Raw genomic sequence first — 27177 nt, forward strand, 5'->3', positions numbered from 1 at the left:
AGCAACTGTCAGCAAGTTCTATACTGGAACTTTAATATATACCTATAATTTTTGAAATATGAGAATTTCCATAATGTGGTGAGACAAAGAACATTTTAGTAGTTGATTAAATGATAAAATATTCATACCCTTCCTCATTCAGCCCATGTATAGGAACTGACTGTTTTCTCTACACTCTGAATGCTGGCAGACTTCCCCTGGACGTCATGACTCCCCTTTGGATGGCTGGGGCCATACTCTAAAAAGCCAGTTTCCATGAAGAAATGAAAAATATTAAAAAATTCATAGCTTTTGTATTTTGGGGGAAAAGCACACAGGGCAGGTAAGTCCTGAGGCTTCTTGGGTGCAAAAAGACATCTCGGGTCATGTTTTTGAGAGCTGTCAACCTCCTTTTCAGAAGAACCTTTAACTTAGACATTGTGTTAGCACTCACTTCACTCTTTCATGGGACCACTCAAGATCATTTATGCACCACTCGTCACATCAACTGCAAACTACTTGTTGTTCCAAAAACTGGGTACACCACTAATATCGCACATTTAAATAGCACTTTTATTCTGGAAATGCTCAACAATTCATAGGCAGTTAATAATCAGTCTACACTTGGAAGAGTTTCATCCATCTTCACAGTGACACCTGTCACTTTTTTGACACTACACATATATATCCAGGAAAAGGACAGTGAAAAAGGACAACCATACCCAACTGGAACAGCAGAGGATTATCAGTAGGAAAGTTCTGTTTCTGTTCCAGCAGAGACACCAAAAATTAACACTCTTGTTTTTGCACATATTTCCCATTTCCCACATTGATTAAGGAAACTAAAATTTCATTTTATCAAGACAGCACCTACAAGTGATAAAATATTATGTAGCACAATTATCAATAAATTATTGGTTACATTCCAAAAGAGAATGATACTAACATATGGCATTTAAAAACATAACTCTACTATTTAACACTTTTCTTCACAGTAATTTGCATACAAATGTCACATATAGAAAATGTGTAAGTACATCAATACCTAAACCTACCCTTATACTACATGTGACAAGAGCCTGGCTCCAACCTTTTGGCAGACTCTATTTGGGTATTTATGAACACAGATGAGATCACACCGAGCCTCCTCTTCTCCAGGCGGAACAGCTCTCAGCTTCTCCTCATAGCAGAGGTGCTCCAGTCCCTTCACCATTTTGGTGGCCCTCCACTGGACTCTTTCCAGTCCATTCAGATCTGTCTGGTACTGAGTTGCCCAAGGGAGACCTGGACCTCTCCAACCCCCGAGGTGACATCTCCCTGGGGACACCATAGTCTCCTCATGGTGTCATACTTCCAGGAGTTGGACTCGATGATCCTTCCAACTCAGGATATTCTATGATTCTGTCAAATCCAGTCATGGAGGAAGGTAATTTGGGCCATGCTGTGTCTGCAGCCTTGTCCTCCCTCCTTTTTACTCATTTCCAAACGTTTGGGTCAGATGCAAGTTTTACTGGAACAATTTTGCAGTTTTGCAGGTTTTGCAGATTTTCAGGCTTAGTGATGGCCTGATTCATCTGAGGCAGTTGGGGTGGAATGGAAACCCCAGCCTATCCTAATAAGGAAGGCAGAGGCAGCGATAATAGCAGCAGTGTTTGGAAAGCCTTACCTCACCGTGCAGGAATCCAGGTGGGCCACCAGCCCCGCTGCAGAGCCTCCTGCTCCGAGGGGTCTGTACCGACAGCAGCCAGCTCAAGCGATGGGAGCTGTGCGATAAGGAATTTAAATTCAGAATGATTGTGATGAAGTGCCTCTGATGTGCTACTAAAGCCTCATCCCTGGCTTCGCATGGTCACTGTGCCAGGCCCCAGCCCTACTGCCATACCACCCCACCAGTGTGCAGGAGGCAGTGCCTCTATGCGAGATGGCAGTTTCCCACTGCAGGTGCTTCCCGCTGCTTGCACAATCCCCACACGTGGTTGGAGGGCTGAAGAACAGACCTGGCTTTGCATCTGGCCCATGCTGGAGCTGGGCACTTGTGTCCCCATAGAGAGGCATCAGAACAAATGGGTAGACTCCAGTAGTGGGGCTTCCCAGTGATGGGTTGCATCAAACCTAGTGATGTGGCATGGTTACACTGGTGTTTGAATTCACACAGTGATAACAGATAGTTCTTTAGCAAAGAAGATGGAAAAAAAACAGTGAGGGAAGCCAGACTTACAGCTAGTGCACCAGTAGCATAGAAACAGTGTTTTCCTACTTCTGACACACTGAGGAAATACATTATCCAAATAGCTAAGAACCTGTTCATTTTTGAAGACGGAGAAACATTTATTTGTATGGTTGATCCACTTCTAAATGGTCAGTATTTCAAAGGCAACACCACCAATAAACACTGCATCAGGACGTGCTGAGATATGAGGCTCGCTGCACTTCTGTGAGGCACGTGTTAGTAGCTTAGTCCAGATAGAGCAAAGAGGAAGCACTGAGTAACTTCAGCAGCTTTGGGCTGCTCACAAAGCATAGCTTTGCAGCAAGGTGAGTTAAGGATGGGCAGCTAACACTGCTTACAGGGCTGGACCAGGTTCAGTTCTACCTGCCTAAATCTCCAATATGCCTGGCAGACCAGCAGGCCTCTTGGACTTACATGAAGGAAAGGCTGATACGTTTCCAGTGCTCCTTTATGGAGGAAGTGCTGTTGCTCAAGCTGCATTATAACTAGATCATAAAACAAAGCATACTCAAGTGTTAACAGTCATACGTGTATCAGGTCAAAATGCACCTTGTATGTGCAGAGTTTCAGAATGTACCGGGGCCAGAAATGAATAGAAATACCAAAGTAGGAACAGGACTACTGAATGTGTCCTTATGTGACATAAAATTTCACTGAATTTCACTGATGATTTTAACTGCTTGTTCTCTTCATGAGAAATGCTCTCATTTCCACATGTCTTTATAGACTTACTTTTCATACCAGATGGCAGCTGGAAAACAATATCCACATGATAGGGCTGAAGGTTTCTCCCTAAATGGACCACAACAAATAAACTGGTGTTTCAGCTCAAGGTCAGATCCTGCCAATGTGAAGGGAGCTGAAGCACATGAGAGTGAGACCTGTGTGATGCTAACACTGCCAGGCACAGGGAACAAATGTAGAACACTAAATGTATTGCTGTTCTGGGGAAGAAAAGCAGATATATTTCGATAGAAGATGTGTGCAGCAGGACCCGGTGATCACTGCAGCCTCTGTGCCTGCTGCAGGTCCACTACTCTAAAAAATGAAGAACCAGCTGCACCTTGCACAAAAATACCTCCTTTCGCTTTAAACCAGATAGTCCCAATTCGGATCAGAGCCTTGCCCCAGGCACACAGACCTCAGTGCAGGTTGCAGGGCAAAACTCAGCCCCCTCCTGCAGGGTGCTGGTACCAATACCCAGCCTTTCTGCTGTAGGGTTTCCAGCCTCCAAGCTGCCAGAAAGCCAGGCTTCATTCCTTCTCCACCTCCCTCCCTAAGGGACAGAAGCCAGGCCGTATTTTTTTCAAAAGCAGCCGATTGGTGCCCATACAAATGGAAGGCAGAACAGCCCAAGCCCAAATTGCCCTGCTGCTGCACTGCCCATGGGAGCACCACTGGCTGCTCCAGCTCCTGCAGCCTGAACAATTTGTGCAATGCAGCATACGCACCAAGCCGGGCACTGACTTCTGTAAGCAAGGAGGGCACCAGTCATGAGGTTGGTTAAAAAAGCATGATACTCCATTTATCTATCTATATATATATATATACTCTAAACTCTGACAGGTTTTCTCAGTAAAACCTGATCTTTTGGGGTAACTAGTTCATGGCCACTCTGACCCTGGAAGCTGAGGTGCAAGCACCTACTTCAAACACAGCCAAAAGCAGCTGAACCACCCTGCATCAGTCCAGCTCTAACAGGAGCTGAACCTGGAAAAGATGCTTGGTAATGGGCATCAGCAAATGAGTCACGGAGCGAAGGCTCACGTCACATGCCACCACTAGCTTCCAAGACCACGCTGTCAAATGTGATAATGCAATGAAGACACGTTTCAAGATCACAGAATCACAGAATAATGTTGGCAGGGAGCTCCAGGTCCATCCGGCCCACCCCCTGCTCTGGCAGGAGCTTTGGGAGATCTCCAAGGAGGAGGCTCCGCAGGCTCTGGGCAGCCTGTGCCAGTGCTCCATCACCCACACAGCATCTTCTGAGAGGATTTAGAGAAGACTGACCCCTTTTTTTTAACCAGTTTGGCCTGGGACAATTTCCCACCTGGGAGGAGCCCTCTGAAAGTCAATACAGCACTTGAGAGGGATGCAGGCAGAGAGGATGCTGCCTTCTTTCGACACTCATTAATGCTGCGGCCTTTTTTGGATTTTAAAAGCGTACAAAAGGTCTTCACGTATTGCTGAATGAAATGGGCAGGGAAATGCAAGTACTTAGTATTGCCCTTGGCTGAAATAAAGCACTGAAACCGGAAAACAGCGCTAAGCCAACACAGGCACCTCCAAGAAGCCTCACAGTGTGGGATATTTGATATGAAATCCCACTGAATGCTTGGCTCCTTCCTGACTACTTCAGACAGATCTCCAGTTCTGCTCTTCTGTAGAAATATAAGGCCAGGAGATGCACTCCAAAATCTCCTCTTCAAATGCAACTTCCTCCAACACGAGACACAAGTTGTCACTTCCATGAGCTGCCTCACCTTGGTCAAGAGAGAACTGAGCACAGCTGGAACAGGCTGCCCAATGACTGCAGGAGTCACCGTGTCATGGTTTTGTGATTTTCGGTTATTGATATTCCACATCATAACATCATGTAGTGGATATACCTGGTTCTCAGAACAGAAGGACTACTACAGTCCCCACGGTACTTTGCTCCTCTGTTACCATTTCCAGCCGGAGGGAAAAGATAAAAGCTCGCAGTATAAAAACTTGCAGATCACGAGACCTCGTCCCTTTTTCCGCCATCTCTTGTCTTGGCAGCACCTCGCTCTCCAGCCGTCTTATCGTCGGTAGTAGAGTAAGGCCTACCTTGATTTTGGGACATTCTCTCTCTCTGCATTGGATTTATCAGCTTAAATTGTAATTATATTGTATTATAGTGTGTTGTTTTGCATTCCGATATCTTATTTAGTAAATTAGTTTGTTTCTCCTCAGATTGTTGCCGCTGTTCTTTGCTCTCAGGGCCATCTCCTTACCCTTTTCCCCTTTTCCCTTTTCCTGGGGCGTGGACCCGTGGATCCCCTGTCCCCTTTGTCACGGAACCGGGCCGAACGCCCGTAAACCGTTGACACACCGTCCCTGGAGGTGTTCAAGAACCGTGGAGATGTCACGTTGAGGAACACGGTTAGTGCACATGGTGGGGATGGGTTGGGGTTGGACTAGATGAGCTTAGTGGTCTTTTCCAACTGTAATGATTCTACAATTCTATAATTCCCTGAAGACTGGCAGCTCCAGCAGTTAATCTTTATTTTTCAGAACTTATCTAATCCTATGACCCAGCAGCAGCAGGATGGGGATGGTGACCCACATCAGAGCAGGGCAGGGCTTCACAGCCAGAGATCTGCAGCTGCATCTCCCGGCACTGGGTGCAGCCATGTCCAAGCAAGGCTTTCATAGCACTGCCTGACTTCGGAAAGCATCGTCTCTACACCTGGATAACCCTGCCCGCATGCCTGGAGTGAGGAATAAGGGGTCATCTCCCAGTTCTCAGTGCCCCAAATAAGGGCACTGCTTTTAAAGAAAATAACGTAGTTAGGAGCCTCAGGCGTTCACTTTCTCTGCCTTTTCCATACTGCTGATTTGTAGCAAAGCTCTTAAACTCTCCTATTTTTACCTGCATGACATCTCTCTTGCTCTTTTTTTTTTTCAATTTTCATCTCATTTTACCATGTATGGTGCTACTCCAGTCTTTGTTTTCCCTGCCTGTTATCAACAGTAAGTACTGATTCTATATAAAACTAAGTATGCACTGTACAAAATTGAGTACTTTAGGAGGTATTAAGCTGGCTAAACACAACTGGAACAAAGATGATTTTAAAAAGCTGGTAAATCCATGAACATGTAATAGTTTTCTACAATATGAAAAAGTAAAATGAAGCCTGGCTTTGGAAAATGAATGTTTAACTCCTTCTATCCATGTAGTATGGAGGAACAGAGAGCATCTCCCATTGTTTCCATTCAGCTCAAACCCTGTTGACTGCTTTTGCAGCCAGAACAAGCTCTCCAATCACATGATTGTCAAGTCTTCTGACAAGTCAGAAGAAAGTTATCATCAGCATCAGCACAAAGCATTGCCATTTCTCTATGCACACCACTTTGCCATCAGCAGTGAATGGAAGAAGCAGTGCAAACAAGATGAGTGAAGGGCATTAGGACACGTGCAGTCATTAATTAAAGTCATGACAACTGCTCACGTCTGACGTACCTTTCTTTTACGTGCAAACACTCTTCCAACAATGACCCTGCTCTTCACAGCACCCACCATGTTAAGTATTTCAGGCAGCATCCAGATGCCCTGTTGCTCTCAGGAAAATTGTTCGGAGCTTGAACTGATGTGCAGGAGAACAGTGTCCATCTTGGCACAACAAAGAATTTTGAGCTGCTTAAGAAGAAATTGCAACCCAAGGTACGCATGGCTTTTTCTGTATGGTGTGGCCAACCTTTGACCATTGGACTATGTCAGGCTACTCACGGAAGTGCCCAGGGAAGGTGGAGTCCCCAGCACTGGAGGTATTTAAAAGACATGTGGACGTGGTACTAAGGGACGTGGTTTAGTGATAAGTCTTGGTAGGGCAAGTTGATGGTTATTCCTGGTGATCTTGAAGGTCTTTGCCAACATAAATGACTCTATGAGCTCCACTTCTACATCCTATGAGGATGGTAGGTATCACATCTGCCCTGTTGATTGCTCCTTCCTGGAGCTGGCACAAACAAACAAACAAACAAAGCAATAAATAAATAGAGGCCAGTGCCTTTCACAACAAAGGAAAAAGACAAGGCACTTCAAAAAATAAAAAAGGGATGAAGAGCTTAGCATCTACAACCACTGCCTCCTACATCATAACAAAAGTACATTATCAAAGACATATAAGCTGCTTATCCAACTATTCCAAATGTAAAATCATAGAAATCATAAAATCATAGAATGGCTTGGATTGGAGAGGACCTTAAAGCCCACCCCATTCCAACCCCCTGCCACGGGCTGGTTGCCCCCCACCAGCTCAGGATGCCCAGGGCCCCATCCAGCCTGGCCTTGAGCTCCTCCAGGGATGGGGCACCACAGTTCTCTGGGCAGCCTGTGCCAGGGCCTCATCACCCTCTGAGTTAAGAATTCCTTCCTAACATCTAACCTAAATTTCTGCTCTTTTAGTTTAAAAAACGCCTCAGTGCCACTCTAGGTAATAAAAAAAAATGTAATTTTTAGAAGAGTTTATATATAGACAGCAGGTAAGAGCTTCATTTCCTGCAAGGAGAGTCGAAGAAGTGTCTTCTGCTTTCTGAATCCCTAAGATAAGAGCCTATACCTCACTAGCGTAAAATGTGACAGCTCCCTGGTCACTGATGCTTAAGGAACAGGAGGAGATGTGTCTGCTGCAAACAGCATGGTCCCCAGACACGCAGTGCTGGGAGCCCCAGCAGCACGCAGCAGGAGTCCTGCAGCAACGCACAGCCAGCAGCACAGGCATGCAAACTGACGCATTACCACCCTTTGAATTTCACCAGAGAAAGGTGACTCTTGAAATACATCAAACGGGAAACCATTTCCATTTTACATCTCTTTCATATTCACATAGAAATTTGCATTTTTAGATATCACAGCATGACTTTGATCTCTCTCTGGAATGATCCCATTGGCTTCAGCTGAATTTCTTGTGATTGAAAATGTCGAAGAAGTATCAACTGTAGCAAATTTCACTTTGATACACCTGTAGGTTCCTGACTTTATGGAAACAAATGCAGAGACAGCAAAGAGCAATGAAGTGGCTGTTCAGAAAAACTTAATCATCCCAAACAACTTGTAATGGGTCACTGGGATATGGCCATCACCCACAGGTTCCCGGCGATCCGTTCTGGTTTAACGTCTACGAATGGCTACACATGTGCAGGGCAGAGACTCTTTCAATGCAATAATTCCATGCTTAGACCAAAGCACTTGCATCCTCAGGAGGATTTTATCACGTAATCTATAGTCACTGCTGCTTCTTTTTCCAACCCTTCTGTATACGTCTGTAGAAACGTGGTCTTTTAGCTCTCAGGAGGATAAGCCCGAACAGATCCAGGTGTTCATGGAATTTCCTGCTTTACGTTAGTTGTAGCTTGTGGCAACATGCACGCTCGCTTTGGAAACGCTGTGTGTACCAGAGCCAGAGCACATGTACAACCATGGAGTGCCACCTTCTGTTTCGCCACGAACATGGAGCTGGAGGAGCACAGACACATCCCTTGATGTTTTAGATAAAAAATTAACTCCTGCCTGTTAAAAGCAGTGCGATACCACTTACCCACGTACCTGCTGTGAATTTTCCCATTTGTTGTCACCTACAATTTCTGCCTGCTTGTCAGGTGTCGTAGCTTCAGCAGCAATCATCCAGCAGCTGTCAATGAGCAAGCCAAAGTCAGCAAAAAATACATTTCTTTTTTCTATATATTGCACAGCAGACAAGGCTGAGCTTCCTTGGGAAAACAGATGGTGGTTTGCAACCGCTGCTTAACAATTCCTGAGTTTAACTGTAAGCAATGGAAAATAACTCATTTCCCTGCACTGGGGTTGTGAGCTGTCCTCTCCATCAGAGTGTCAGAGGTTTCCCTGTATTCACAGGTGCTTGATAATGTGACACAAACTTGCAGTTCACCATCACCTCAGCAAAGTTCACTGTACAGATAAACTTCCATGAAAAAACCCAAATTCAACATTTGGTTGTGTTTCCATAACCAAATATACCTTAGTGGCCAGCTGTACTCTGTACATGTGAGGAGCGCCAGGGGAGGGTCAGGGCTCTCATCTGCTTCATCAGTGGGATGAAAGAATAGGGGAATGATGTTTCCAAACATCAGATCTTGTTATTTCTTGTGTCTTATAGAAAGCCCCTATTAGCCAGGGCACTCTCGCCCCATGGTACTTCCACAACAGTCAGCCTCTCTGCTTTTGCTGATTTTCCAATTCTGCCCATCTGCAGGGTGGAAAAAGTGGAGGGGAAATGGAAATATGGAGATAAGCATTAAATTGTTCACTGGGTCCCGTGGGACTGGTGAAGTTCAGACTGTACTACAGTCTTCCAGTTCTCCTGGTTTTGCAAAATGAATAGCAAATCTGAAGGTTCACTACAGTTAACTGCTTTTCATTTGGCCAGCAGGATCAGCAGGCAACATTAATCTTACTAAACATGTCCCAGTTGGCCTGATGACTGGTATGGCATCATGATCTATTAATTCTTTTTTCAAAAAATGTAAAAGATAAATTATTTTACAAACAGAGGACAAAAGCGGTGCTTAGTTTTTATAAAACTGAATTGATTTATTTTTATAAAATCAATTTTTTTACAGCATTCTATGCCTAATGCTAAATGCCAACATCAGAAAACAACACTTTGCATCACTCATGTAATCAGAGAACCGTAGAATCATTTGAGTTGGAAGGTCCTGTAAAGGTTATCTAGTCCAACTCCCCTGCAATGAACAGGGATGTGTTTAAACAACCCTGTTATCAGCTCTGCTCTGACAATGCCAGACAAAAAACAGAGAAGAAGACAGAGAACTAAAGACACAGCCTTGCCTATGAGCCTTCTTGCAGTTTACCTGCAGTTTGTTTAAGCAAAGCCAGGCAGTTCGTTGCACACTCACACTTCGGAGCCAGTGTTGACGCTCCCCATGCCAGTGTTGGTGGAAGCTGCTTCTCGGGCTCCAGTGTACTTTTGGCATAATGGATCTGATGCCTCCTGGTTTATGGATAACTTTTTCTAACCAAGCCTAACTGTAAAACTAAATTAAGGAAGAAGAGCATAACAAAAGTGATTCCCAAAGACACTAGCATCTGAGATGGTCGTTTTAGGCTCCTTTTCTAGTTACTGGGAAGATATAGGCCACAGTTCATCTCATCCTAAAAATAAGTCGTTGCAGCAGCATGGATAAATTATGCTAAAGGCTGATAAATATCCATTCTTTGTACGCATTTTTGTGCAGCACAGATAAAACACAGCATTCATTGTGTATTTACTACAATAATGTCTTTCAAGAGTTACAAGTGAGTCTCCCCCACATTAGTAGAGCTATTTTCTTTTCTTTCTTTTTTTTTTTTTTTTTTTGCAGTTAGAGGAATGTACAGTGAACCTCTCACTAATGGCAGTGGCTGGCAGGGGGTCAGGGCTTCCATTTTTACATCTTATCACTACCACTAACCATATTGTTCTTGTTCTATCTGGATCTGCTTTCCACCGTATGGAGGATTGCACAAGCAGGGAAATAGGCCTGGCTCTGCTCTTACTTTCTGCTAATAAGCACCAGCATTGACTCTGTCTTCCCATCCAGACACTAATACCCTGTCTAGGACAAGAGGTCATGGTCTTAAGTTGCACCAGGGGTGGTACGAAATTAGGAAAAATTTCTTCCCAGAAAGAGTGGTGAGGCACTGGCACAGGCTGCCCAGGGAGATGGTGCAGTCACCGTCCTGGAGGTGTTCAAGAACCGTGGAGACGTGGCATTGAGAGACATGGTGTGTGGGCATGGCAGGAATGGGCTGATGGTTGGACAAGGTGAGCTTAGAGGTCTTTTCCATCCTCAATGATTCTATGATTCTACAAAGATTCAAGGCACTAAAGAAACAATGCATAAGAGCACCAAAGCACAGCCCTACCCTGCTCTTCACTAAAAGCTTTAATGTCCCAAAGCCAGGACAGTGTAAAAGCAGTGACACAAAAGAAGCAACAAAACAGATGTTCAATACACAACACATCTAAAAGAAGCTCAAAGAGAGAAAACTGACAGAGAGAAGAAGCTAAAACCTCTTGCTGCCTGTCCCAGGCTATGCACAAATATTAATTTTGATGGGAAGCCAAGCTGTTGCACTCCTCCCTCCTGTGCTTGCAAGAGCCCACTGGACATAATGCTCTTACCTGATCCCATGTCCTCCCTGCACCAAGGAATCACAGGCTTCATTACGAGCAGTAACTTTAGCACACTGACATACCCGCAGCCCACTTGTAGAGCACCAGGGCTACAGGGATCTGCAGCACCACTGGGCTGTGCCAAACTGCCTAACTCCAGAACCAGGCTCTGTGCTGATGGAGTGATGGATGGNATCTTCGAGATCCGCATGTACGACGCCCAGCAGCAGCAAGGTGCCCGGCGCCGCGGGGACCCACAACTTGGGGGGGGGGGACGGGGACGGGGGGGCTGAGTGTGAATTGCTTTGTGCTGAATCCTAAATGTCCAAAATCTGAGATTTCAGATGCAGTTACAGCAGGGAGAGGGAGGGATTGTCCCGCTCTATGCTGCACTGTCACCGCATCACCTCGAGCACTGTATGCAGGTTTGGGTGCCACAGGATAAAAAGGGCATAAAACTATTAGAGAGTGTCCAAAGGAGGGCTACGAAGATGGGGAAGGGTCTGGAGGGCGAGGGGTGTGAGAGGCAGCTGAGATCCCCTGTTGTGCTCAGCCCAGAGCAGAGCAGGCTGAGGAGAGGCCTCATGGCGGCTGCAGCTCCTCACAGGGAGCAGAGGGGCAGCGCTGAGCTCTGCTCTCTGGGACAGCGACAGGGCCCGAGGGAACGGCATGGAACTGTGTCGGGGAGGGGCAGGTGGGGGTTAGGGAAAGGGTCTGCACCAGAGGGCGATGGGCATGGAACAGGCTGCCCAGGGCAGTGGGCACGGCCCCGAGCTGCTGGAGCTCAGGGAGCATTTGGACAGCACTCTCAGACATTGGGTTCGGATTTTGGGTGGTGCTCTGTGGAGCTGGGAGTTGGAGTCGATAATCCTTGTGGGTCCCTTCCAACTCAGGATATTCTATGGTTCTGTAATTATTTTAGGTTTCAGGAAGTACGATCGGTTTCTTTTTCAACACATGCAAATCATCATGTTGCTACCAGAGGTGAGACACAGGCAGCCCTAGCCAAGCTCTTACTCATTTGTGTGTGTTAATGCACAGATAGAAAAATCTGAAGGATTGCAAAATGCAAGGCATCAGCTATACTTCTGGAGAACTGACAAGCAAGTAAAATGCGTTTATTGATACTCAGTGAAAATGAGCCAGGTTGTTGGGCTTTTAATGGGAACCATTCAGTTTTCAAGAGCAAGCCCATTGCAGTTGTCGCCATCGATGTAACAATGAAAGAACGGGCAATTCCATGGCTGCTATGCAAGCAAAATAAAGTGTTGTGCAAACAGAGGAAATCAATATTTCTGTGTATCCCTGGGCATACATTCCATTTGGGGTGAAACACTAACACGGTAAACTGTGCTTATAGCTGTTCCCATTTAGAAGCTTAGCACTTTAATTACACTAAAAATACTGGAGGCTAGATTAAGATTTGGCAAAAAAACGGTCGTCAGACCTTTTGATCTCAGTCTCTGTGGGCATGTTCTCCAATACCTGCTAAGGAAAACAGATTGCCACTGAATAGAGACCTGATTATTTGCTTCTTGTCTGACCCGAGGAAGTGCAGCGGAACAAAGCATTCAGTATTCAGATGAATCCTGGCCTTGGCTGAGAGCCCTCTGGCAGCAATGCAGCATGAAAAGCACTGAGATAACGTTCCTGAATTCTGGAAAGGACCACTTATCTGTGTGCCCGACTGGTGGAACTCTGCTGCCGCTTGTAATGTAAGTGCAAAACAAAGCAGAAAGATTTCAGCATCCTGACCTGAGCAAGGGGAGCGCCCTCGGTGCTTTTGCAGCTGTGCCTTCTTCAGTGTAGACATTGTTTCTGTTATCTGTGCTTATCTCTGTGGCTGGATCACAGCTGCAGAAGGTAATCTGCAGCCAGGCCAGAAAACTGCTGCCAAATAAAGCCTGTGGTATGAAAACCAGTGCTGCTGAGGCCATGCAACACAAGAGATCTAGGGTGGTCCTAAAGCTTTCCCAGCAGTGACGCTGTGGGACCAAATTTCACTTCTGTAATTGCCCTCACTCGTGTCTCTTCTCGGGGATGCTAACCGCTGCAGGGTGTGGACGAAATCCAAGCAGCCAGTTTAAACTCAGAACACCCATACTGCTCCTTGGGGTGCGGTGTGGGTGACCCAAGAGCCTGTGACTTCTCTTGTTCAGTGTTGTGTTTAAAACTGATAGCAACTTTTGGGCTAGAAGCCCACCCTTCCTGTAAAGAAGAGCATTGCTAGCAGGGAGTTTCATCAGCCAGTTCTCGTGTTACTCTTCAGGGCATTTTTCTCTCCAAGGCACAGGAAGGCTGAGTGGAGGATTAGGGCAAGTTGATCTTAACTGCATGGGTCATGTTTCCTTCTGTTCACACCAACCCATTATTCTGAGGTTGTGCTCTGGATACCCATGCATGGGAGGGCAAATTAATGCTCTATTAAACTTGTAAGAGAAAAAGGAACACCATTTTCAGAGAGAAAGGAAAAAAGACAACACTTCATTTGACCCAAAACATATGTAATAGTTGGGGCAAGGATGGGGGGCAATGGCTGCCACCAGCACAGAGCACTGCCTGCCTCTCTGCTTGCACCCAGCCTGCTGCTCTGCCTTTGTACAGGCTGCATCTATATTGCAAGGAATGGGAACCTGTCGTCTTCTTTTCTGACACTATCAGCTTCTTTGCTTCGTTAGTTTGAAGGAGAATTTCCTAAAATGTTAAAAACCTACGCTGATGAGCATTGCTCCTGCTAATAGTCGGGTCACGGTATTGCAGGTGCCCTTCAAAGACAGAACAGCACGCACTTAAAGCATTCCACAAAATGGTGTTTGTGATGTTACACTGATTCCATTTTTGTATCTGCTTCAAAAGTTACCAAAAATACCTCGTTACCTGCATTTTGTAGGGAATTCCACTTGAAGATAGAGCAGGAGCAGAGCAAGTGGCCTGGCTATTTTTATTCCCAAGTAGCAGTTTCTCTCCACAGCCACGGCTCTCAGATTTTAGGTCCACCAGGAATGAAATCCATGTGGTTATGCTCACTGCAAACACAGGAACACGACACAGCATAATTTCCTGCCAACTCTGTTCTGTTTGTGCTGCAATTTGTGATTCCAAAGATCAAAGGGACGTAAAGCACTGGGAATATGTAAACCTATTACTAAATTAAAGCAATGTAAATGCAGCACATGTAAGGAACAGCTTGACCTGCGTTCACTGCTGCTGCTTTCAGAGCAAAGGCTGCATCAGGGCTGTGCCCCCACGCTAAGTGCTGCGGTGGCCACGTAGACAACTACAGCACTTAGGCATAGGATGATACATCAAAAGCTCTCCGCAGATTTTTCCTGAGCTTTGGTGAGTGCTGGGTGAAGAGATGTTTCCACCGTCAATTGCTTTGCATTACCACGGTAGCTTTTTCCTTGCAGGTCTTATAGCACTTTATTAATCATAGAATCATTTGAGTTGGAAGGAACCTTTAAAGGCTATCAAACCCACCTCCCCTGCAGCAAAGAGACACCCACAGCTCAGCCAGGTGCTCAGAGCCCCATCCAGCCTGACCTTGAGTGTCTCCAGGGACAGTGCATCCACCACCTCTCTGGGCAGCCTGTGCCAGTGCCTCACCATCCTTAGTGTAAAAAAATTCTCCCTTATATTCAATCTAAATCTTGCCTCTTCCAGTCTGAAACCATTTCCCCTTGTCCTATCACAAGAGGTCCTGCTAGAGAGCCTGTCCCTTTCTTTCACACAGCCCCACTTTAGATACTGAAAGGATCATGAGCTCCATCTGCCTGTTGCCCCTACAGCTCTGTGGGCAGTGTCACTGTGAGCACATGCACATGGGGCTGCAGTGCACAACCGGGTGGAGACGTTCCACGCTGCCATCCGCACTGCTTTAACATTGTAAAGGATGCTTTAAGTTCAAAGGTACATTATCTGCATTCTACCTCAGCTTGGTTTGGGAGAAGAATGACATCTCAGTACCAGCTGATGCTGAGGCATTTCCTTACAAGCCATGGAGAAGCTGCATCCCAGAACAGCAGGATACTTGAACAAAAGCCCTTGTTTTTAAACCATATAAAAAATATGGTTCTAAGTTTTGAAGACTAAAGGCTCCATCAGCCAAGAAAAATGCTAGGGCTGGACATGGACTCTGACACTCCTCCAATATCCATCTCGTGTTTCATAGCAGACTGTGTGGTGGCTGGAGCAGAGAGATGTCTCTGTGACATTTCCACTAAAGGTATGAATTCTTTTAGCCTAAAGCTGAAAAATAACTAACCCAAGATGTAACTGTACTTATTTTCTTTTAGCAGAGTGAAGCAGTACCTGTGAAATCAGATGACTGACAGCCCTGCAAATTCAATATCCCCACAGCACAGCAGATTGCCTGGGCAATGTTTCTTATCTTGCTCTGGAAAAACCAGACAGACTGGATGCCACCGAAACTAATGTAGATTTCTCCCTTCATCCGGCTGTAGCATTTCAGAGGGATCAATACGGAAGGCTTTAATACACCATGAGCACCATGAGAAATGAATGAATCCAGGAGGGACGATGTGGTCAGATCCCTCACTGCAGTGACAGTCTGACTAAGGTCTTGGGCCAGATTCAGGCTCCTGATGACTGCCCAGACACAAGCCATGCTGATACCATCAGTCATCTGGGCCACTTTTCTTTAGTATTTACGCGTGTCTGGGTATGTCTAGACTGCAAGAGCAGTGGAGAACTTCAGTGTTCCTAAGAACATCCATGCAGGGCTGCATGGAGGCATCACAGGAAGCAATGCCAGCCCAGTGCACCAGTCATGCTCCGTTCCCCCCTGTTCCTTGCCCCACTCATTTGCCCCCACTACAGCACCTACATAATGCCTTATACAGGCACTTCTTCAGTTCAGAAGGGGAAAGCTGATATCCCAGTACTGTCAGCTTCTGCACACTGACTTCCTGAAGCAAAGACAGATTTCTGCAGACAGTTTCAAGAAGTGAAGCATAATCATCTGGGTACAAATGGCACAGCATTCTGCTCTGTCTGCTGGACCTCTGATGCCAAAGCACCTTGCAGCAAAATTACACATTTGTCTTATGTAGAAATGATGCACATGTTGCTCTTTCATAACAAACTTCAAACTCAAGCCAGCAGGTAAGCCATAGGGAATCAACATAGGCATCCATGCACATTAAAGCCTATAGATAAATAAGAATTAGTTAGAATTTCTGGCTTCACCTGAAGAGCAGAAAGACAAGCTTGAAAGCACAGAAAGCCATAAATTCCACTTTCACAGGGATGGAATGGGCAGTAACAGGGCCATTAGGAAATTTGTTATCCACTCTTCATGCTTATCTTGCCAAGCAAGCCCTGCTTCAGCATAGGGGCTCACATTTGATCTGTCCTGAAGCTCAAAGAGTCTAATTTAAACATCTAAGTGGAAGTAATACTGGAACCACTGGATTACAAGGAAGCAGGTCCCAAAGCCACCTTGGGTTTGTGTAACTTTAGATAGATAACCCACTTGCAATTATCCTCTTCATCTAAACTGTTTCATCTGTTCAGTTCCCTTATTTCCCCCATTTCTGTGGTAGCCCCAAAGATGCCAGACCACCATACAATCAGGTAGGCAGAAGCAGTGCAGTGCACTAGCGCATTAATGGTGTTATCTCAGTGTTCTTTAAAACAGTGATCCCATTCCAGACTAAGATAGACAAATGTAACATAGAAAAGTGTATGTGTTTTTAAAAGTTTAGCTGAAAGTGCTGGCTTTCTAGCATAGAGTGGAGTCTAGACTGATAGCAAGCAAGCTTTTCCACAAGAGCTGATGACACCTGGCATAGCCCCACATCACTGTGGGCTTTTGGAATCCACGGGACACGTGTGGGCAGAGCAGTGGAAGCAGCACACGGTTCACCAATATCCCAAAGGGGCAGATTTCTCCTGGCAGCCTGCACGAACACCAGCGTTCAGCACCAGGAAAAAGACACTCTGCTTTCTCTTCGGACAGGAGGGCACTTTGCCTCCCTAAAGCTGCTTTTGTAAAATAGATCAGGTCATGCACAAGTAAGTAAACAGGAGATGACGTACAAAAGTCTTTCTGAGGTACCTGAGGCCTCACAAAGGCTGTATCAATAAACACGCTAAATCATCAGTTTCGCTTGGGTTTTTTGAAGGATGTGGGTCTAAGATACGATCTGTCATTGCTTTCGGTGTCTCTCTGCACAGAGGCAGCACACCACAAACGCTGTTCAGGTACTTACACGAGCTACAAGATGGAGGGCAGCAGGATGCCCCAGAGGACCAGGCCTGGCACCTCATGGGGCTGAGCTGTACATGCAGGTCTGGCTCCTCAATCTGTCACTTAGAAACACTGGCTGTCTCAGAAGCTCTTCAGCTCTCTGAGCGTGGTTAAGCCATGATTAAGGCAAGGAGATACATCATTCTGTTCATCTCACTTCCCCTCACTTCCCAGCCAAATGACAGCTCCCCAGCCTGCCTATGCGCAATCCCAAAAGACCACCAAACTAAGAAAGCCAAGCACATACCAGTTGTTCCGTGACACAGATTTTCAGTGCTGAATATCACGACCGGTCAGAGCAGACTGAGCTGCCCCTGGGTGCTCCTGTAGCCCATTTCTGATGTCCCATTTCCCATTAAGAGGGCAATGAAAGCAAGATGCAGGAGATGGCCCACAGCAGGAGCGTAACAGATAAATGTATGAGGAGATAAATTGACCCCTAGAGCAACAGAAACAGAGAAAACATTTAAGCCCAGAAAGAAAAACAACAATCCAAGTACCTAAATACTACATCCAGTTGTCCCACCACTTGCAGACACTGTTTAAAATGCCCATTGTTTAGCCAGCTGGAATGATCAGAGAGCTGTTAAAAGCTCATGCAGCTGTAAGACCATTAGCTATAAAAAAGATCAATTAAAGTCACTTCTTTCCCTGAGGCAGTGGAGAGAATAGAATTTTTCCCAGAGTATGTCACAAGTCAGTAACTAGTGCTGGGGAACTACCATACGCCTTGAAGCCTCACACATTTACAGAAGGGAGGACTGAGATAGCAGACATGAACCTCAGCTTGATGCTCAGTGCCCTGCTGGATTTGGTGGAGACAATGTCCTTGGAAGAAGCAGGTAGATGTGGCACTTACTTACGGACACGGTGAGTGGGCAGGGTGGGGATGGGTTGACAGATGGACCAGATGATCTTAGAGGTCTTTTCCAACAGTAATGATTCCGAGTCTATGATTCCAGGGTCCTACTGGTACTCAGTGCAGAGGCTGAGCAGAGCATATGTCATGCTTGTCTGTGCAGGATGAAACTGCTCCCAGGTGTGAGATCATAGGGGAATCCTCCCAGCCCTGGTCAGGTCACCAGGAGATGCTCATCAGCTTTACAAGTTTCTGCAAATTTTTCATCTTAACACATTTCCTTCACTGCCTGGGTGATGTCCTTCTGTTTGTCCCAAGCTGCAGAAAATACTGTGTGGACAGAAGCACTGATCAGAACCTCTCAGCACTCCATCCCTTCCACGCTGTCACCTGGCAGAGAGCAGGCAGCAGGGGTCTGTCCCTGGAGCCCCACACATCACTGCTGCAAGGGCTGTGTGGGACTTGTCTTACCCCACCCAAACGGGGTAAGGAGAGAAAGTTTTGGGGTGTGTGCTGGACTTCAGACCAAACCAGCTGTCGGCTGTACCTCACTATTGCTTCTCAGTAACTTGCAGCCCACGATGAAGCAGAGCTATGGTTAGAAGGCAGGCCTTCCTGTCCCCTTGGTGCTGAGCAGGAGGCCACATCTCCACTCTTCCACGCAGGTGTGTGCAGAAGAAAAAAGGCTAACTATTAACTCATCAGCTCCTGTAGACTGATCCTCACTTTAATAACTTCCTAATTAGCAGCGGTAGAAATGACCAAACTGTAACGACAAGCTGTAACACAACTTCAGGCAAAGCATCTAAAGGGAAAATTACATCTCAAAACCAAACTAGTGGCATCTTCTATACACCTACAATTATTTCTTCAACATGGCTTTCTGAAAACATTAGTAATTAGTACATAATATCCCAAGAAGGAATTGAAGCACCTTAGAAGGTAGAGGTGGGCAAGTTGGTTTCCATCAGTTGGAAGCCTGACCTCATATTCCTTGTTACTTGTGAACTCCAAAGCAGAAGGATACTACCAGTGGGACTCACAAAGAGACTGCTAGAATCTGCAAAGGTTCGGGAAACCTCATTCCCTCTAGAGTTAATAAAAAATAAAGCAAATGAAACAGACACTTTTTTTTCCATTTTAACTGGGGCTGTCCAAGTGAATATTTCAGCTGCTATCTCTGCCCTGCACCTTCCTGCACTGAGCACTGCTCTCCCAGCCCTTTCTGACAGTTTTTATAGTACACGATGAAGGTTTTATTGAAAATTGAATACTCACCTTTGAGGATGAGAATAAGACGAACAGTCATAACTTGGAGGAGGAGGTTACTTCAACAACTTTACACAAACTTGGCAGAATGCTCATTTGTTTGTGTTTTGGAATAAAGCAGCCTTTTTAATGACTAATTTTATCCATTATGCAGGGAAGATGCAAAATGAGTGGAATTCTGATTCCAGTGAGAGCAGTGTCCAAACAGTGGCTGACATGAGAGTTTCCAGCAAGCAACCATAGCTCTAGCTGGATTGTGTGTGCCATTTTGAAAGGCTCATCAAGGCAACACAACAAGGCAGTTGTGTCATCAGAGGTGACCTCAGGCTATGAGCTCTCCTACATGATCCCAGATAAACCTGCAATTCTCCAGGTGCAAAAAGGACTGAAATAGCCCATGCCTCCCCTTGTCTCCAACCACCTTCTATCAGAAGGTTCAAGAAGGTTGTATATTGCAGTGTATGGTTAGGAAGAGCTCTCTCCTTTCTCTGCTGCACGCTCAGCTCTCTCTGGAGATTGCACACGCACTCACTCTCACAGATATTTCCATCTTCACCCTCCTCGATGCATGAAGAGCACCAGCCAGAAAGAGGATGGCAAAAGGACCGAAGACTGCAGTAGAAGAACCAGAGGAGCTGGTGGTAGCTTTGGTTCCTTTTGTCTTGCAGGAGCAGAGGTAGAAACAAGCAGATGAAGCCTGAGATGTGAGCTGCAGATACAGCCTTGTATGCCTTGAGTATTGTCTGGAATCAGCTGTGCTCCTGTAAAAGTGAGGTTCTGTCCCACGGGACCTAAATCAAAGCTCAGAGAAGACAGGACTCAGTGCTTCAGCCCAGCCCTATATTCAATAACAACCTGTCCACAGCCACAGTGGAATCTTATACAGGAAAAACCTCCTGATTCTTAGCTCAGGGCTATAAATCCCAAACTTTCCTTTTCAAGTTACATCAGTGAAATGCATTTTTTTAAATTCTTGCTATTATTTAAGGTGCTTTTAAAATGGTAGAATACATTCAATATCTGAACATAGGAATAAAACCTAGATTTGAGATAACGGCAGCAATTTTCATGTTTCACGTTATCTTCACAATAAAAAGCCACCGTGAATGACAAGGAAGAGTAACTCAGCACCATCCAGGCTGTCATCTTCCTCCAAGGACTCAGTGCAGGAAACATTCCTCATCAGAGTCACTGCAAAAGACAGAACAGTGAGCCTGCAATTTTTTTTTTCCATGAATATGCACAATGGTGCTTAACAGGATCCTAAACCCAGCACAAATTCTGTTCTGCTTAACTCATTTTTTTCACAGCATAGACTTGCTGAATGAATACTTCGTGGTGAGGCACTGGCACAGGTTGCCTAGAGAGGTGGTGGATGCCCCATCCCTGAAGACACTCAAGGTCAGGCTGGATGGGGCTCTGAGCACCTGATGGAGCTGTATGTGTCCCTGTTCATTGCAGGGGAGTTGGACAAGATGGCCTTTAAGGGTCCTGTCCAACTCAGATGATTCTATGAATGAAGCATTTGAGCTCATAGTCCAGCTCTGAGATAATGAAAGACTGGAAATGCTCAAGGCTACCTGATAAAATAATCCTCAGAAATAAATTGCTAGTGCTCCGTTTCTTCCTGGATTCAGTGTCCCATCATCCAGAACACCTAGAGTATCCTCTACTCCAGCGGTGAATTTGAGGGCATAAATGCTGAACTGTCTTCCATAACATTTACAGCCAAGCCATGGGTTGATTAACTTCAAAAGATGGTTTAATAAATAAAGGGAAAATACAAATCATGCTCCACGTTTCAAATTTTGCAGTCTTCTGGTAGTTATTAAAGGAATATAATTAAAATCCTAAGTGCTACTAAAATAGCCCGATTTTAACTCTACTCACAACATGTTAACCCATGCAATTATGCATTTAAAAGGACCCAAAGTCCTTGAAGTTTACCAGCTCAGAGAAGCATTGGCTTCTTAGGGCAAAATTTTCCACTTACTGGGGCTTGTGGCTTCAGAATGCTTCCGGAACACTGCACACCTTCCTGCCATAGGAATGGACATAGATACGTTGCCCTCAGGGATCCCTCATCACCTGACGGCACAGAAGAAAGAGGATTATACAGAGTGTAACTGCTAAACAGTTAAAAGTGATATTTGAGTTATTCAAATAATGTTTTTTTTCTGATTAGAAATAGGTGTGCATACTGGGATCTGGATTTATCTTTAGTTAAATAGCTCTTAAATCCATGCTAAGTCACTACGCTCGCTACATCAGCCTGCAGATTGAATCAGCCCTTTGCTTCCTACAAAGGACTGTTTACACACTTAAAACAAATACCATTTTATGCGATTGTTGGATAAAGAGTGAGTTTAAAACTAATCGGGTGTAACTCACATCTTACTTAAAAGTTAGCAAACAAGCGTGAACAAATGGTACCCAATGTTTGGCAGAAAAATATTCCCACCCGTTTCCACCACCCAGAGCCCAATCACGGCTGAAAAACCTTCAAATAAACATCGACCTTCATGGGCACAGGTAAACAAGGCTTAAGCTCTCCTTACAAAACGGGGCAGTGACACAGCATAAACTACCCGAGGAAAAAAAAGAGAGCCCTGTAGCACTTACCACACCCAGGAGAGGCTGGAAATTCCAAGAGGAATGCTGAAGTTTACCCCAAACCACCCATGCTTTCAGCACCCTGATGGAGCTGTAGGTGTCCCTGCTCACTGCAGGGCACTTGCACTAGATGGCCTTGCATGGTCCATTCCACCTGAAGTGATTCTATGATCATGTGGTACGGAATGTGGATAAAGAGAGCTCATCAATCACTTCTGCTGCAATCAGTGTTAAGAAAGCATAGGAATGAGAGGTTTGGGGTGTTTGTAGCTCAGCTGAAGACATCAGTGAACAAGCACAAAAAACCCATGGCTAGAAGTGGCTGTAGCACTACGTGCCGAATATACTACATGCCCCAGTCCATTTCATTTTGAAATTTAAGGGAAATAAAATCTGAGCACTTTCAAATTCTCTGTAGGTCAAGAGAGAGCTTGTTGGTTTGTTTTCTTTTTTCGGGTTTGTACAGGTTTTTGTTTTTTTTTTTTAATGAAATGACGTTTTTCCAGCAGTCACCCAACTTCAATAAATGCTCCTTTTCATAGTGGAAATAACCCAGCACAGCCTCTCCTGTGGAAATATTTTCCCTTGGCACGACCAGGTTTCATTCCTAACCTCAGACGGTCTGACTAATCTGTAATGAGTCGCTTCTATTGATCAAGAGGTGGAAGACAAAGACAAAAGGAAATTTTATTTAAAAACCAGCTTTCTACCCTTCGTAACGCATAAAGAAGAGGAAATACAAAAATGGGGTCATTTTATGCTACTTCCTTTCTATCATTTTATTGAGTGTTAATCTACATGATTAATACAAAGTTACTTCATTCTGTGAAGATTAAGAGACTTTACAGTATAAAATTCCCTGAGATACTTCTGTGAGTCAGAGGATCACACACACTTCTGTATTCCACCCATAATCAAAAAGTAATCATCCTTATGAAAAACAGAACATGATCTTTCTCTGTCTCTCCCTCCTCCCCAGCATTTAAAGGCATGGAATAATACAGCTTTTAAAAGCATATCCATACAGATTTCTCTATTTAGACTGGAAAATAAATATCCTTAATTTTTATAGACTGATTGCATACTTCACGTGCAATGTCTTGTGGAGTCTGGTACCCGATCTACAATCCAATTTGCCACGGCAAGCTTCATATTTATCACTGAACCTGGGCTCTACAAAGTGAGTTACAAAGGACAGCCCTCAGCTTCTAAGAGCACCCGCTTATGAGGGTAGTTCTGTGAGCCTGTGGAGTGGCTGAACCAAAAACCAAGTCGGCCTTACAGAGCTGCTGCACTACTGACTCCAGCAGCTGTAGACCAGGTCTGAACTTCCTCCTGAATCTAACGGGAAAAGCGTGCAATGCTTATGCAAGGAATATGAAACTCTGCGATAATTATTACAACACTGCAGTTCTCGTTACACAATTTGTGAAAATACTCAACCTTACAAATAGAGCACGGTTGTGATCATCTCATTCAAAAATGATGTTTTGGTCACTGCATGGCTGTTTGCTGAACCTCACAAAACGCATTCCCACCACAATTTCAGCAAGAGAAGCTGAGAATAAAGGACCGGTTGCAATCTGTGGAAACTCCCATGCTCCCGGAGCCTCATCTTCTGCCTGTGGCATTACTACTGATAGCACCAAGAGGTGTGACTGAAAACCTTCAGAAAATGTTTAAAAACTTGGAAGGATTGGGGAAAAAAAGCACTATTTAGAGCAGACTGATAAGAAGTAGTGCAATCTTCACTGCGCATTTTCAAAGACTTCTCACTGCTTCGAAGATCAGGTTTTGGTATACACTCGCATGCACTATGTTAAAAAGCAAAAGGAAAAAACGACAAATCAAACAGACACTGGTTCTACTGTCCCGGCACTCAGCTGTTAGGTTAATGCTATACTCAGAACTGTACTTTCAGAATAGTCAAAAACAATTTTACGGGAGCATTACCCACTGGCAGAGAAGCAGATGATCACGCAGTGAGGTGCGTGGTTGCACTTCGAACCCCTTCAGAACTGCTGAAACTAAAATGCAGCACCGGGAACACCCGACTACACCCTGCATTGCGCTGAGTCCTCTCTGCTTTCCTGATAAAATCTCTACGGCAGCTCTGGCACAAACAACAGCCATGTTCACGAAGTGCTTTTAACCATCTTTCCCTGCACAAAAGCAGAAAGCAATAAAAACAGGAGCTTCCGAGCTACTCCAACCCAGTAAATCTGTGCAAAATTATTCACGAGCTTTAACACTATTACAGATTTTTTTTTTCCCAATATTCTTTAGCTCCACGCTTACCTAATCACGGGGCACAAGTAACTTAAAATACAGTAGGCTGCCAGCTGCTCAGTCTAAACAGCACCTACCTGGCCTCCCTTCCTGCTCAAATTAAACCTCAACCCATTCGAACCTAAATACCTCTCACACATTCTAGGAAGCTCACTGCTTTCACTTGCATCTTTCTTCTTTCCCCACCTGTTTGGTGCCCGTGACTTTATTCCACCGTGACAGCCTGAAAAGGAAGAACCACAATGATCTGAGCAGACAGCACGCAAGGAAGTGGTAGTCTAGAATTCTAGGAACAGGCTGAAAAAAAATTAGGTGGAAAAAGACCCAAAAACAAAGCTAAAAAACAGTAACTCCTTCCTCTTCGTACACTTCCTTCACATAACCTGTGTTTTAGCAACAGTTTAGACCTTATTCTCTACAGTAATTCTCCTCCTGGGAGGTAGCGATCTGGGACTTGCACTTTGGTACCTCTGTTGCCATAATTGTTTTACACACAGCAGAGTGGCACTCTGTGCAGCCTGTCACCTGGCAGAATTGTTACAAACGCACGTCATAAATCTAAACACTCGCTATACAATAGGACACTTGAATGGTATTACAGAAATAAGTTAGCCTTTCTGTGTACAGATTCAGCAGAGCAATAAAACCCCCGCCGACCTAAGCCTTTCCCTGCTTTTTCCTATATGGCAGCAATTTTGCAGAGAAAAACATGCAGTCTCCTGTAAACATTTTCTAATTCCTGAATAAAAGGAGGGTGGAAATGTTCAAGCTTTCTCTCTGCCTTGTCTTTTCCTGTACTTGAAGCTCTTCTCCGCTTTCAAACAGGACAACTGTGCTCACAGCTGGAAGAAATACTTTCTGCCATCTGAGCTGTTCATTCCACTCAGACCCTTCCAAACACTTTTTCCTACGTGCAATTTTTATTTGGCTCAAAGAATTATTAATTGGCTGCTGCAATTTAAAACACTGCTAAAAAGTGCTACCGTATCATCACGTTCTTATGTTCAACACTTGCGGCTCAGCATTTGTCAGCAAATAGCTTTGATTTTCATAATAATCACCATTGAAAATATTTGCTTTTGTCCTTAGAATGCAGAAAGCCAGCACTGATCATGCATCCCCCATACGCAGAAGAAAGTTTCATGGTCCAGGAAGCTGTCATAGCTGACAAAATTGGTTCCAGCTGCAGCGCTGAAGGACTTGGCATAGGTTATTCTGTGAACAACTGCGAAGGTTTCAGACGAGCACGACTTCTGAAAGTTTACCTTTGCTCTTGCAGAATCGTCTTTTGCCTGATGCTTCTCTGTAATTTCATTTTGCACTGCAATAAAAATCTTCTTTTTTATTTACCTCTATCTGTATGCTTCTCTCACGGAGGACGGACTGCCTCTGCCAGGCAGGAGGTCTCACGGGGCTTCCCTGTACCTCGGTGCATTCACTGCTGGGAGAAGCCGGCCAAGCACACCTCAGGAACGTCAGCTCTCAAACCAGCTGGCCAGATTCCGTACCGTCTTGAGCTGATTCCCCGCCGTCTTCACGGCCTCGCAAACCTTGCAGTAATGCTCGTCCCAGAAAGACGTGACGTGGACCTCGTACTTGCTCCGCCAGGCAAAATACCTCCTGTAGCTGGGCTTGTTTTTATCGAGGAACTTCAGGTAGGTGGCCAGCAGCCGGGGGCTGGGGAAGTCATCCACGTGGATGAAGGAGTCGGCGGGGATGAAGCGCTCGTAGTTGTCCCTGCGGGGGCCGAGGACGACAGGCACGGCGCTGGCGGCGAAGGCGTTCCTCCAGAGCTTCTCGGTGATGTAGTCGGTGTGCTGGGAGTTCTCGAAGGCCAGGTAGAACTTGTAGGCCGACACCGTCTTTACCACGCTGCCTTCCAGCAGCGCCAGCCCGCGCGCCCCGTACACGTCGATGGGCAGGTGCTCCTTCAGCTGCCGGTAGTAGCGCACGCGGGCGTGCTCCTCGTTCCAGTTGCTGATGACCCACGCCACCAGCCGGCTCTTGCGGGGCAGCACGAAGGGCCGCGGCGACGGCGGCGCGTAGAGATACCCGTAGGGCACGAAGACGTCCGAGTCCCGCCGGTACGACATGGTCCAGTTGAAGATCCCGGCCAGGCCCCGCAGCCCGGGGGAGTGCGAGGGCGACTCGAAGTTCATCCACACCCACAGCTGCCGCGGCGGTCGCGGCGGGGGCCCGCGGGGCAGCCCCTGCGCGCCGTGCAGCGCCAGGTCGCGGTGATGGAAGAGCACGGCCCGCGCCTCGCCGTACCGCCCGCGGTCGGCGCTCAGGCGGCAGCCCGTGATGTTGTAGCGCCGGCAGTCGGCCGTGCGCCGGGGGCGGCCGAAGGGCTCCCACCACAGCAGCACGGTCACCTCGCCCTCGGGCCGGCCCGCCGCCGAGCCGCGCCGCCGCAGCTCCCGCAGGCAGGCGTACAGCGCCAGCGCGGCGCCCAGCAGCGCGCCCAGCAGCGCCCAGCGCCGCCGCCACCTCCGCGGGCAGCCGGGCTCCATCGAGGCCGCCCGCTGCCGCTCCGGGGGAGCCGCGGGGCCGGGGCCGCCCGGCGCATGCTGCTGTTGCTGCTGCTGCCGCCGCCGCCTCTCAGCGCCCACCCCCGGGCCCGGCCCGGCGCACGGCGGCGGAGAACCACCGGGCAGGGGCGGGGAGCTGCTGCCGCCGCAGCCCCTCCCGGCCATGCCGGCCCGTCCTCCCCCACCCCGCGACCGCCCGCCCTCTGCACCGGGCCCGGCCCGCTCCTCCGTGCCGCCCGGCCCCGCCCTTT

At 46.3% G+C, this 27177-nt stretch overlaps 1 protein-coding gene across 24 annotated transcripts; it reads right to left on the bottom strand.

Moving 5' to 3' along the window:
• Nucleotides 535-27106, bottom strand: FUT4 (fucosyltransferase 4). Of its 24 annotated transcripts, none has more exons than XM_021381756.1 (6): nt 25746-27106; nt 21487-21581; nt 18225-18554; nt 13972-17804; nt 8505-8589; nt 7756-8414 (listed from the first exon to the last, which is right to left on the bottom strand). In XM_021381756.1, exon 1 carries the CDS (start codon nt 27089-27091, stop codon nt 25871-25873), a length of 1221 nt encoding a protein of 406 aa, XP_021237431.1. In that variant the 5' UTR covers nt 27092-27106; the 3' UTR covers nt 7756-8414; nt 8505-8589; nt 13972-17804; nt 18225-18554; nt 21487-21581; nt 25746-25870. The 24 variants fall into 24 exon arrangements, with proteins under 24 accessions (XP_021237316.1, XP_021237348.1, XP_021237461.1 ...); XM_021381736.1 differs by having other exon boundaries at nt 18225-20684; XM_021381752.1 differs by having other exon boundaries at nt 22116-27106.

The sequence above is a fragment of the Numida meleagris genome, chromosome 1, assembly GCF_002078875.1.
Source record: "Numida meleagris isolate 19003 breed g44 Domestic line chromosome 1, NumMel1.0, whole genome shotgun sequence".
NCBI classification, from domain to species: Eukaryota; Metazoa; Chordata; class Aves; order Galliformes; family Numididae; genus Numida; species Numida meleagris.